This window comes from Patella vulgata, chromosome 9, assembly GCF_932274485.2.
Source record: "Patella vulgata chromosome 9, xgPatVulg1.2, whole genome shotgun sequence".
NCBI lineage: Eukaryota > Metazoa > Mollusca > Gastropoda > Patellidae > Patella > Patella vulgata.
In genome coordinates, this window is record NC_065887.2 from 38,316,784 (window position 1) to 38,328,611 (window position 11,828).

General features: G+C 39.3%; 1 protein-coding gene across 8 annotated transcripts; it reads right to left on the reverse strand.

Annotated features, from left to right (window-relative positions):
• Positions 1-1,254: 1,254 nt before the first annotated feature.
• LOC126807897 (acidic mammalian chitinase) lies at positions 1,255-11,127 on the reverse strand. 8 transcript variants are annotated; one of them, XM_050532776.2, is made up of 9 exons: positions 11,038-11,127; positions 7,487-7,545; positions 6,846-7,107; positions 4,923-5,034; positions 4,423-4,541; positions 3,749-3,872; positions 3,096-3,281; positions 2,146-2,265; positions 1,255-1,658 (listed from the first exon to the last, which is right to left on the reverse strand). In XM_050532776.2, exons 2-9 carry the CDS (start codon positions 7,536-7,538, stop codon positions 1,521-1,523), a joined length of 1,113 nt encoding a protein of 370 aa, XP_050388733.2. In that variant the 5' UTR covers positions 7,539-7,545; positions 11,038-11,127; the 3' UTR covers positions 1,255-1,520. The 8 variants fall into 8 exon arrangements, with proteins under 8 accessions (XP_050388733.2, XP_050388731.2, XP_050388732.2 ...); XM_050532774.2 differs by having other exon boundaries at positions 6,846-7,110; XM_050532775.2 differs by having other exon boundaries at positions 7,487-7,560; positions 11,038-11,126.
• Positions 11,128-11,828: the final 701 nt, after the last annotated feature.

Sequence of the window (11,828 nt, forward strand, 5' to 3'; positions counted from 1 at the left end):
TTGTGTTGATTGCCAGTCCAAGTCCGGTAACGACGACATTGGACTAAATAGTTTGGCATATCTCTCTCTATAGTAGTCTGTTGCTATAATTGGTCTACATCAGACTCTTCGGTGCCGTGTGGTATTCCACAGGGTTGTCGGACATTATTTAAATGCACTCGCAATTAGTCTCGGTCACCCAGAACCTCCTAGTCTTCAACGTAGAATATTTTTTTGGATGATAAAGTCTAACTCGCAATATGCAAGTATCTGTATGCTCATGACGCACAGCTAACATACTTTTAAATCCGAGATGATCAACACGCTACTAATAAAACTTCCTCCAGCAATCACTCACAGGATGGACTTAATGCAGAATCCATCTTGATTGTCCCTAATAGTAGACTACCTAGGCGAGAATCATTTGCCCTAAAATACTACAACACAGCCATGTCTTGATATTAAAAACAACCTAACTCTACTGCATAGGTGAGTTAATTACATCGCTCTTAAATATCTGTAACGGTAAATCTTTGATCTACTTGCGATCTGAAAACTGGGGGCGACTTTGAATACATATCCAGGGGAATTTGGGGTTATCCTTCTGAGATTTTTCTTTCCAGAAGAAAGCACGATGCGCGGTTTTCTTTTCATTGATGGACAATTCAATCTAGACAATTGACAAAATCCCCATGCTTTTACGCATGAAGCATTTTTTTAGTGGTGAATATAAGTATCCGTTTGGAGAACATGAGTCTTGCGCGTATCGGACGACCCGGAGAAAACCCACCAGTTTGCGACTCAACACGCTGTTAAAAATACGTCCACTCCTGTTAATTTGCTAGGCAGTCGCCATTATAATCTCAATATATCGCAACGCACAAATTTAAGAACGTCGGCTATACGAAGACGAAACGAAATTTAGGTAATCAGTGGAAAAAATTGAAATCTTTGAAATAATTGAAATCTTCAGGCATCTATTGCTTTGCCTACCACAGATAGATTCAAAGAAAAAGTTTCGATAAGGAGCCAATAGGCCCGTATCCAAACGCACGGAGCGAGTGCAACAAGACTTGTGTTCAGAGCTGAACTATATCAGGACCAGCTGCAAAACTCAACTTCATTGTGTGAAAGTGGACGTTAAATTTCAGGAACGAACGTACTCAACTTCACACAACGAAAACCTCGCACCGATTACAATTCACTGTCACTGATGCCGGTGTTTGTAGCGTTGAAATTGAGTGGATATAAATTAGATGGCAACATTCGGCGCAGTTCCACCCTAGTAACGCTTTATTTTATAAACAAACTTTGAATCAAATGAAATAAATTCACATAAGAAATGCGCGAGGAGTAATAATTGGAACGATATAATACAATTGTCTAGGTTTATAGGTTAGATAAACCACTTGTCTTCGATTATGCTGCGTCAGAGAGACATCAGAAAGAAAAACCGAGGCCGAGGGATAGTTGTTTGAGTCTTTCGTTCCCAAGCATAATCTCTTTAACATTGTTCAACCGAGGGAATTTAGAAATGTTATTTAAATATTTAAAGCATTCTTGATGGCAGTCATAAGAGAAAGTCTGGTTTTGTCTTTTGTACATATTCCATCGACGTCATCAAGTTCTACCGACCATATTCCTACTCCTCTTAGACCTTGACTTACCGCCCACCGAGTCTGAAAATAAAATATAACCTGACGTCAATAAAGAATAAGCATGGAGTTCAAAAATAAAGTTTTCGTCTTCTTTAGGGGATGCGTTATAAAATAATGTGATGTAATTAATGGGAATAGAAAGATTAACTGTCTAGGCCTTAATGACGTAGGCGGGATTTCATGCATTGCTCTACCCACTTTTATTTGAATTCCACCAAGGGATCTGTCAAGTGCCCTATCAATTTGTACACAGAAATATTGCATTCCCGCTCAACCAGTAACCCATTCCCATCCAATATTATTCGACTTGCCCAAAAGGCAAGAAACCGCCATTCTCACCCAAAAAATATAAAGCCCTTTCCTTTCCCAGTTTCAAGTCCGTTTCTTCCCACTCAGAGGTAATACAATTCTCATCCCTGTTACTGTCATTATATCCCCTCCCCTCATTCATCCCCATTATCTGCCATTCACCCTAATAACTGGAATAAAATAGGTATTTCCTTCTTACCTTTTCAGCAGCAGTAATGACGTCATCATAAGCAACCCATGCCGTACCTTTGTATATATATTTACCATGTGATGTTTGGTCACTAACTATTGTAGCGCCATGTTGTATACCTACACACACCTGGTAAATAAATAACACGTGATATGGAGGTCACATAGCTAACAAAAGGTTTGCTGTAAACTTCTGAAATCAGATGAATCCTCAGCAGACCTTTATGTCGGTACACTATTTTATCACCCAATAATATTTTCTACAGTAGATATCGCTTGTGTGATATATTTCATAATCTACTGCGATATCTCCTTAGGAGATATCGCTTTACATGAATTTGATTGGTCAGTTGAAAAGGAACTACTTTTTTTATTTTCAAAGAACAGTTCATTTCTTATTAAAAGTAACTTTTATTTTTATTAAAAATGAACAATTGTTATTCAATTGACCTAGATGGAAACACTGGGTCAATATAAAGGAATTTGCAATGGTTGAATTGCTGTCAAAAAATTATGTATCACTACGCCGTAATGTTCAGTAAAAGCGAAATCTACAGCAAAGAATTATATTTATCTATTTGTGCATGTAAGAAGGGATTGGGTGATAAATAAAATCTCCTATTCGTCTTTTTTGTAACTTTATCAACGAGTGTTGATATTTTTTGATATAAAAAAAGACTGGTTGGTAGGAGATTCTCTATTTATCCGAGTCCTTGGATTGATACTATCTTTTATACCATCGATTAGGTTTGGCGGAAAGCGAGATTTTGTGTTCAGCTGCCCTCTTCTATTGGTGTTTAACGTCCGCTTCTACCCATTGTGGTAGCCTATAGCAGACAATTTTGATACACTTTGCGCACATGCATGGGTCTCTATTCTGGGAGGAAACTGGAGTACACCCACGAGGTTGAGAAGGCGCAGCTATCTCCATGGTTATTGTATTTTAGTACATGTACTTACATCGGGGTACGCATAAACTCCTCTTAAATGTCGATAGGGACTAGGATCACCTTTACTAACAGCAGGTGCGTGAATACCATGCCTTCTGACGTCATTCAGTTTATAAGATCTGCCATAGGATGGGACACCCAGTAACATCTTTGACGGTTTGAACCCAAGACTCAAACAATATGACATCAGTCCAGACTGTAAAAAAAATGGATACAAATAAGTTCGGATCACGTTGACACATTATATTTTTTTGAAGCATACGAATTATACGTTAGTCACTTAAAGGCGAATCCTGCATATGGGGCCTACCACTAATTGCACTGACGCCAATTCATTCAGAATCGTGTTCCATATGCTCTTACAAATAAAATAGCATAAATCAGCCCAAATCGGATAAGGAGATTTTAGGCAAAATCGCTCTGGAATAATGTAAAACGATGAATATCGCGGTTATCGTTCACTCTGGAGAGGGTGGGTCTGTATTTCGGCTGGCCTATTAGTGTGTCTGGTGGCGATGCGAAATCATAAGTGATCTCGCACAAGACTACTGTTATTTGCGGAGTTCACATTGAGTTTCTATGCGAACCTCCAGAACAAGTTCATGTATTTTACCCGAAGTAATGAATTCCATTACTGTATTGGATATGGAGAAGAATATTTACCACAGATGTGTATTTAGATTCACCAGTTACTGGATATAAAGGACTATTAAAACCTGTTACGTTATCAACTTTAGCATTGAACACGTGTAGATCGTACGCCATGACAGTATATAAATCAACATTCCTGCAAAATAATAAAATATCAAAACATGTATAATGGAAATGCGTAAAGGGAACCACGTTGGCTCAGCGGGTAAAGGAAGACGTATAGTCGTTCGGATGGGACGAAACCCGAGGTCCCGTGTACAAATTGAGGCGCACGTACAAAACCCCTTGACAGTTGGAATTCGATATAAGAGTAGGTCGTTGATTGATGTGCTGCGCTTGGTAACCCAGAACCGTCATCCGGATTTTCCGGAGTGATTCCCCTTGTCAGTGGTGTAGCACAGAGGACCTGGCAGGGGACAACGTATGCCGTTCGGATAGGACGAAACACGGAGGTCCCGTGCTCCTACAAGAACCCTCGACAGTTGGAATTTGATATAATCGTAGGTCGTTGGACGATGTGCTGCACGTACAAGATCGATATTTGAGTAGTGCCATGGTTCTGATACTGATTAGCTTATGCCAGTAAATAATGCACACAATTAAAGGCACATTATGCCATACTAAAGGCCATATTTGCTTAGCTAATATAATGCCGATGATAAATGCACAGTTATCTGGGAGCTTACTGATTTATACTTGTAACGTCATATCCTGTTCTTAAAGCATATACGTTGTTAGCCAGTGCCATAGTAACCAATAATGGAGTCTTTCCTGTAGCTTCCTTGTTAACAAATGTTCTAAAAATCTGAAAATGATTTGGCAAAAAGAAATATATTTAAAAAAAAGTCCCTTTATAAATTGGTAGGGCGGAGAGTGTGAGGCAATATCCGGTTACGGTCCTGAAATGAAAAGTAGTACCACGTTTTGTAGAAGTGTAAACTCGTAACTATTTATACGGTATAGTTTGGACTGAATAGTTTGCATAGTTTGTCAATTCCTCGACTGTAAAGTGTTACCAAGTATCCTAGAAAGAGTAAGCAAACCCTAGCTGGTGACCGACTCTTGTCCCTAGCCCTAGTGACCTCAAATTTAGCTCATCCGAATTAAGTACAAACCAAAAATCAGATGATACCCCAGGTTCTAAGTTCGAGTTTTTGTTTACATTATGAAAACTATTATTACTTACCTTTAGAAAGCGAGAGTAATTATCTCTATCCCTTTTCAAGGGAAATTCCCAATCAAAATCAATTCCATCCAATCCTACTTTCCTTAACACTGATATAGCATTGGTGGAAAACCTATTTACAAAGACAGACAAGTACAGGCATATTACAGACCTGTCATTTGTTACAGCAACCAACGCCCACACAATCACACGCTCTCTACTCACAAAATCATACACTTCTTCTGTAAGTGGCATTGCTGCTCACACAATCATACGTGTGTTGCTCAAACAATCATATGCTCCTTCTTTAAGTGGTTTGCTGCTCACACAATCATACGCTTGCTGCTCACACAATCCCGACCTCATGGGTCCCCCGGTTTCCCCCCACTGCTAAAGACCCCCCCCCCCCACGCGCAAGCAAACTGACCTGGTTTGTGTTGAGTGGACGTTAACTCTCTCTCTGGGTGATCTGATAAATCCAAGTGATCAATGCATTAGAATTGTTTTTCACACCATTGTCTGACTTGGTATGGAACTTGCCATACTTATTCCTGGGGCAATGGAGCACCGCTGTTTTTAATAGGACGTGATAACTAATTATTCAAATATGGCTACGATGACGTCATTACTTTATAAAACGTTCTGTTGGAGATATTTTCAAACCCCGGCTGTTTTTATTAGTATAAATCTCCGATTTGGAGTATATTCATTTTTTTTTTTCATTTATCATTATTGGATCTATTGGATACAAATGAAATGGGGTTTAACGTCCGACAGTTCTGCTCCGAATGGACTAATGAAGATGGGGTATTGGATACCTTATTGTATATTATGTTTTCAATCTGATTAAAACAGATATTTCGTTTCGTTTTTTTTACAATTCAAAATTTCGTTTTTCTTGTCTTTACGACAGTAGGATCTGAAAGATTTGTTATATAACCCGCGCACTGGATGATGTGTGGGATTAGTCAATGAAACTGTCTGTTACGGCGACTTTTTGGCGTGAGGTGCACTGAACTGTGGGTAACCCACTAGAAACGACAACGCTGATTGGCTAATCAAATGTCTGACGTCATAGGGCCAAAAGCAGCACGTATAACCTCTGACGAAACCTTTCACTTCAACTTGTCAGATCTTCATGTAGTAAAGACCATCAAAAGTATTAAAGTATTAACACAGATCTGTATTTTAGATCTGTACGTTTCCTATCCATTATACTCGTAAAATGTAAGCAACCGAGAACAAGCTCTGATCCAGAACAAGGTTGGGGATCAATATCATAAAAATCAGATAAGGCTCTATTATGGGTGCCAAGAGGAGAGACGGTAATAACTTTAGACTATATGTACCGCCTTACACTTTTAAAAACTCGCCCAAAAGGGATCTCAATTTTCAGAAACTATTTCTCTATTTTGCTGCTCTGCTCTGCTATTTTAAATGAATGCAGTTGATTTATTTCACAAAGAGATAGGGACGGATTCCTCCTGTAAACGATTGGTCGTCACGGCATTTAAAGGTTTCTGGTTTCAATTCCCCGGTTGTACGTGGCAAGGAGTAGGGTCGCATTTCCAACCTTGTGGGTTTTCTCCGGGTCCTCCGTTTTCCTCCCACTACTGAAGACCCCTACGCGCAAGCGAATTATTGAAATTAAATTGAACCATGTGTTAGTTCCGCAATGACCTAGTTTGTGTCGAGTGGATGTTAAACCCCATTTCTCTCCCTTTCTCTTGTCTAATCGAAGGCTTTATGTTTAAAATTACAGAGAGCATGTCATTAAATTGATTGGATGGTAAATTTTCCAATCTCTTTCCCTGTAATAGAGTATGTTCTGGATATCTCATTATACTAAAAGACCAGGGGCAATAACTTCACCATTAATTGAATAATCACATTGAAGTCTTTTAGACGGCGTTTAACACTAACGCCCATAATAAGAAATCTTACTTCTCCATAGTGATCTGTGAATCGGTAACAACGGTCGGAAATCCCTGCTGCAGCGACAGTAGAACCTTTAACTCCGGATTCTGCTTCTTTAACCCCACTAGGGTGTTGATGGCATTCACATCAGTCTGATCTCTGAACTTTATGGTTCCTCCACTTATCAAACCAAAGGCGTAGATAAGATGGGTACAAGTTTTGGCAGGAACAGCACTTGGCGGGAAATAACTGGTTTGAGTGAAATAACAGACGAAGATGTTGCCATCGGCTGCTGAAATGTGAGAATATCATTGAGCAAACCCTGAACACTCATATCAGTCAGGACATTTGTCACAGAATCAGATAGGGTTTAATTAATAAACGGTAAACTCACAAATAACTTGAACATATGAGGATGAAAGAATTTCCATATTGGGGGCTAAATCTATTTGTTAAGGCCAGCTCAAGTTTTGACAAGGTCGCGAAGATGTTAATAAGGTTAGGGCACGTGATTGTTGGCGAGATTGTAGGTAGCATTGGGGCTAGGTCCAGGGTTGGGGTTTGGGTTAGGATTAGCGCTAACCCTGTTTATATCTTGTCACCTATGAAGGGCGACACCACGACATGACGACATGATACCAATCAATCACCATAAGTAACACACTCACCTGATTTAACTGAAGTATATAGCCCTAGAGCAACAAGAAGAAAAGACAACATCCTTGCTCTGAAAATAAATAATCTGAAATTCAAAATAAAGAGTTGTGATGTAAATCAACATGCCACGAGAGGACGGTTCTCGACCCACGTTGAGATTCGAATCAGGAGATTCTAGAATCTACCAATTCTAGCATCAGTTATGGCCACTGAGAGAGAGAGAGAGAGAGAGAGAGAGAGAGAGAGAGAGACACCCCCCCCCCCCCCCACACACACACACACAAACTAGGTAATTTTGGGATTAACAATGGTTCAATTTTATTTTATTTCAATAATTTGCTTGCGCGTAGGAGGATCAGAAAAGCCGGAGAAAACCCACGCGGTTGGACAGGCGACCCTACAACTTGTTACGTACGAGCAGGGAATCAAAACCACGCCACTTGACTCAATGACAGACCTTGTGATCTCACGCGCACGTGTTAGATCACTAGACCACCCGTCCCCCCTAAATATGAAACGGAATTGGGTTTAACGTCCTACTGTTCTGCACCGACCGGGATAATGAAGACGTGGTTACGTCGTACAGTGTGTTATGAGAGAAATTTTGTCCGGTATACTAGTATTTCGAACTCAAGCTGCCAGGGTTCTTTTACGTGCACGCCCATGTGTACACAGGACCTGAACTTTCTCGGTCATTACAAGGATCGAACACGGGATCTTCAAGTTAGCGAGCCAACGTCTTACTCGCTGAGCCACCGCGGTTCCCACTTGTTAATACACTCGGTCTTTTATTACAGCCTTTGTATTAAATTAAATATATTTGTGACTTGAGATATGTAAAAAGTCTGGATTGTTACGTCTCTGATAATTGAAAACCAATATAATGCATAGAACAACCTGCGGCTGCCAGGCAGGATACGCCCACATTTTCGAGAGATGGATAGAGAACAAGCTAAAAACGCGATTTTTCGTACAATCAGGGGCCATAATTCTGGAAGTTACGTGCCGATTTTCACGAAATTCGAACTCAGCCTTCCTTAGGGTGTAACGGTGATACGGTTTTTTAAATCGGATAAAAAATTATGACCTCTATAGAGTCCACAAGCTAAAAACGCGATTTTTCGTACAATCAGGGGCAATAATTCAGGAAGTTACGGTCCGATATGCGCGAATATCGACAGGAACTGAGATCTTTGGGTTATAAACTTACATTTCAAGTTTCAACAAAATCGGATAAAAATTGTGACCTCTATAGGGTCCACAAGCTAAAAACGTACAATCGTACAATCAGGGGCCATAATCCATGAAGTTTTTATCCGATACATGCCGATATCGAAAGCAGCCGAGATCTTATGGGGATAAACCTATATTTCAAGTTTCGTCAAAATCGGATAAGAATTGTGACCTGTAGAGAGTCCACAAACAATTGTGGACGGACGGACAGGGGCGACGGCATAATACGTCCACATGAAAATGTGGGCGTATAAAAATGTACATTAATTAATCTCCCCAGATTGATCAAAGCGGATATAAAACATCAAGCTAAAATTTTTAAATGGAGACGACCCCTAATTGAGAACAAACCGAGAAGTCAACGTTAACGGCAATAGCTTTGTGTTAACAACCCTGAATAATCGAGAATCAAGATTTTGAAATCGACCAAGCTTATTTCTGATTAGAAGGCTTTGAAGTTTTGTGGGACATATAGTAGAACAATGTTAGATATAATTACTCTCACAAAAAACACAGAATAACATAAAATCTTCTAATGAATGAATAAACTTACCTCATTGATGTACTAAAAATCACGGAATCGCAACCGACGATTTAAACAAGCTATTCGTTAAAACTAGCCTGCTATATAAATATATTTCAGCCAGAGATATTATTTTATGCACACACCCTCTTAACTAGAATTAATAAGGATGTAAGCTATGAATTCGTTTTATAGAGAAATTTATATTAAACTTCCTTGTTATATAATGATGAACCTTGTTATATAATGATGAACCTATGACTCACCGTAGTAAATTTTATACGCGTGCTACATATTGAAAGGGAATTCCCGATTTTTTTTTGTTCAGTAATTTACAATATTTGCATTAGAGTGGAGTCTTAGAATTAACAATAACATTCACCCTATAAGAAAAAACCCGCTTGGTCCGACTTTATTATCCCGACCCCCATAAGTCCGTCACCAGAAAAATTAAACAAACTGGAGTACATGTATTTCCAGATCGGAAACAATCCACAGACATAATTATACATTATAGATATGTCGGATACAAGTGGGGCTAAATTAATCAATGATTTTCAACGGATTTAAACACAATCACCAGGGACCTGTTTCACGAAATTTTAACTAAAGATGAAATCCAAATTTTAGTAGATACTTCAATTTTGATTGGCTAAACACTAAAATCAATCTAATATTATCCAATCAAATTACTAAAATTTGGATTTTATCTTAGTTAAAATTTTGTGAAAAAGGGACAATAGACACTTTGTTTATTATCGTAACAACGGTAGCAATGACATTCGAGACTATGCTATTCTTCAAACAGCCGTAGCTCCGCTCAGAATGAAGTAATTTGACTGGAATTTTCAACATATTTCCTTTTGATTATCTATTTTGTACCTAATTATAGTGAGAAGTGTCAGGTCCTAGGCTATTAAAGATGCATTATGCAAGATTTAGACATAAAGAGCTGACAGTTCTCGCTATCCTAGTAAAAAACATAGATAATAAAGTCTTATATTAAAGATGCATTATGTAATATTTTGACAAAGATAAAATCCAAATTTTAGTAATTTGATTGGATGATATTAGATTGATTTTAGTGCTAAGCCAATCAAAATTGAAGTATTTACTAAAAGTTGAATTTGATCTTTAGTTAAGATTTCGAGAAACAGAGCCCTGGAAAATTTCAAAACGCATTTCAGGGGAGCTAACTCAACATGTATTAAAATCTGTGCTGTCTCGAAAGCCCAACTCTTTATTCGTTGCCGTCAAACTGAAACAGGGTAGACCGGATTGATTAAGACTACATTATATCCCTCTCATTGCGAAATGAAATGACATGAAATGAGGTTTAACGTCCTACTGTTTTGCTCCGAACTGGTCTTTTGAAGACGAAAATACGCCATAAAGGGTGCTATGAGGGAAATTTTTCCCGGACAGCGGCAGTACGACCTACTCTTATATCGAATTCCAACTGTCAAGCGATCTTTTACGTGCACGCCAATGTGTACACGTGACCTCGGTTTTCCGTCCCATCCGAAAGACTAGACAGCTTTGCTTGTCAGGCCCCCCGTCCTGTATCACTGACAAGGGTGAACCACGCCGGAAAATCTGTTTGAACTTTCTCGGCCAATGCAGGGATCGAACACCCGATCTACAGTCTAGAGAGCCAGCGTCTTACCCTCTTAGCCACCGTGACCCCACACGCGCATTGCTTATAGTTTATGACCTTGATTCCATCCATCTATAATAACTAAAGTGGTTTGTAACTGTACCAAAAAACTAAGATAAATATTTCACCACAAATTGATTTATACTCACCAATTTATAAGGTTATTCGTTCGACTATAAACGATTAAGGTAGTCTTTTCTTTACGCATCAATCTGTGTCAACACCGTTTTGAGTTTAGGTATTTATGGAAAACATTTGAGCTCTTTATTAAGATATCTCGGAAAACGCCCCGGAGATCTCGTAGGTTGGTAAATCAAAAATGCTATGAAAAATAAATCAAAATTTGAGCCTGTCAATGAGTCAAGTGGCATGGTTTCGAGCATACACTTATACGTGACAAGGAATCGCCTGTCCAGCCTCGTGCGTTTTTCCCGAGTTCGCATAGTACACTGCATGGCATCCGCCCGTCTTCATTTGCCCAATCGGAGCAGAAAAGTAAGATGTTGAACCCAATTTCATTTCATTTCTTGATTCTGGGTGGTTAAGACGCAACTGACCCCCTACTCAAATCCGCGCTTGAACAGGGTACGCGGGTCACTTTGAAAGTAAAAAAAGGCCCACTGTTTATACTGAAAGCAAAAATGTTGTGTTTTGTATCTTGAAGTGAATTCAGAATGAAGTGACAGATACCCCGTTCACCACATCATATTAATATATAACTAACTGTCCATTTATCCTGGATAATGCCCCCGTCAGACCGGGTGGCGTCCTTACTGCGCTGCTGCGACCGTACAGCGACTAGAAAATGCACAAGGTCGCCGGCAAACGTAAACACAACGCGAGAAATTGTCCCAAAACATTTACAAACTTGATAAAAGTCTCGTTCTTTACCCCGTCAGACCGGGGTGGCGCCTTTACTGGGCTGCTACGGCGACGGAAA

What these genes read in the sequence shown, in the direction of transcription:
- LOC126807897 (XM_050532768.2), bottom strand. An exon ending in GACGTTACAAGTATAAATCA is followed by an intron (nt 3,873 to 4,422) that starts GTAAGCTCCCAG and finishes ATTATTTTGCAG; the next exon opens with GAATGTTGATTTATATACTG. An exon ending in GAGTTTATGCGTACCCCGAT is followed by an intron (nt 2,266 to 3,095) that starts GTAAGTACATGT and finishes TTTATTTACCAG; the next exon opens with GTGTGTGTAGGTATACAACA.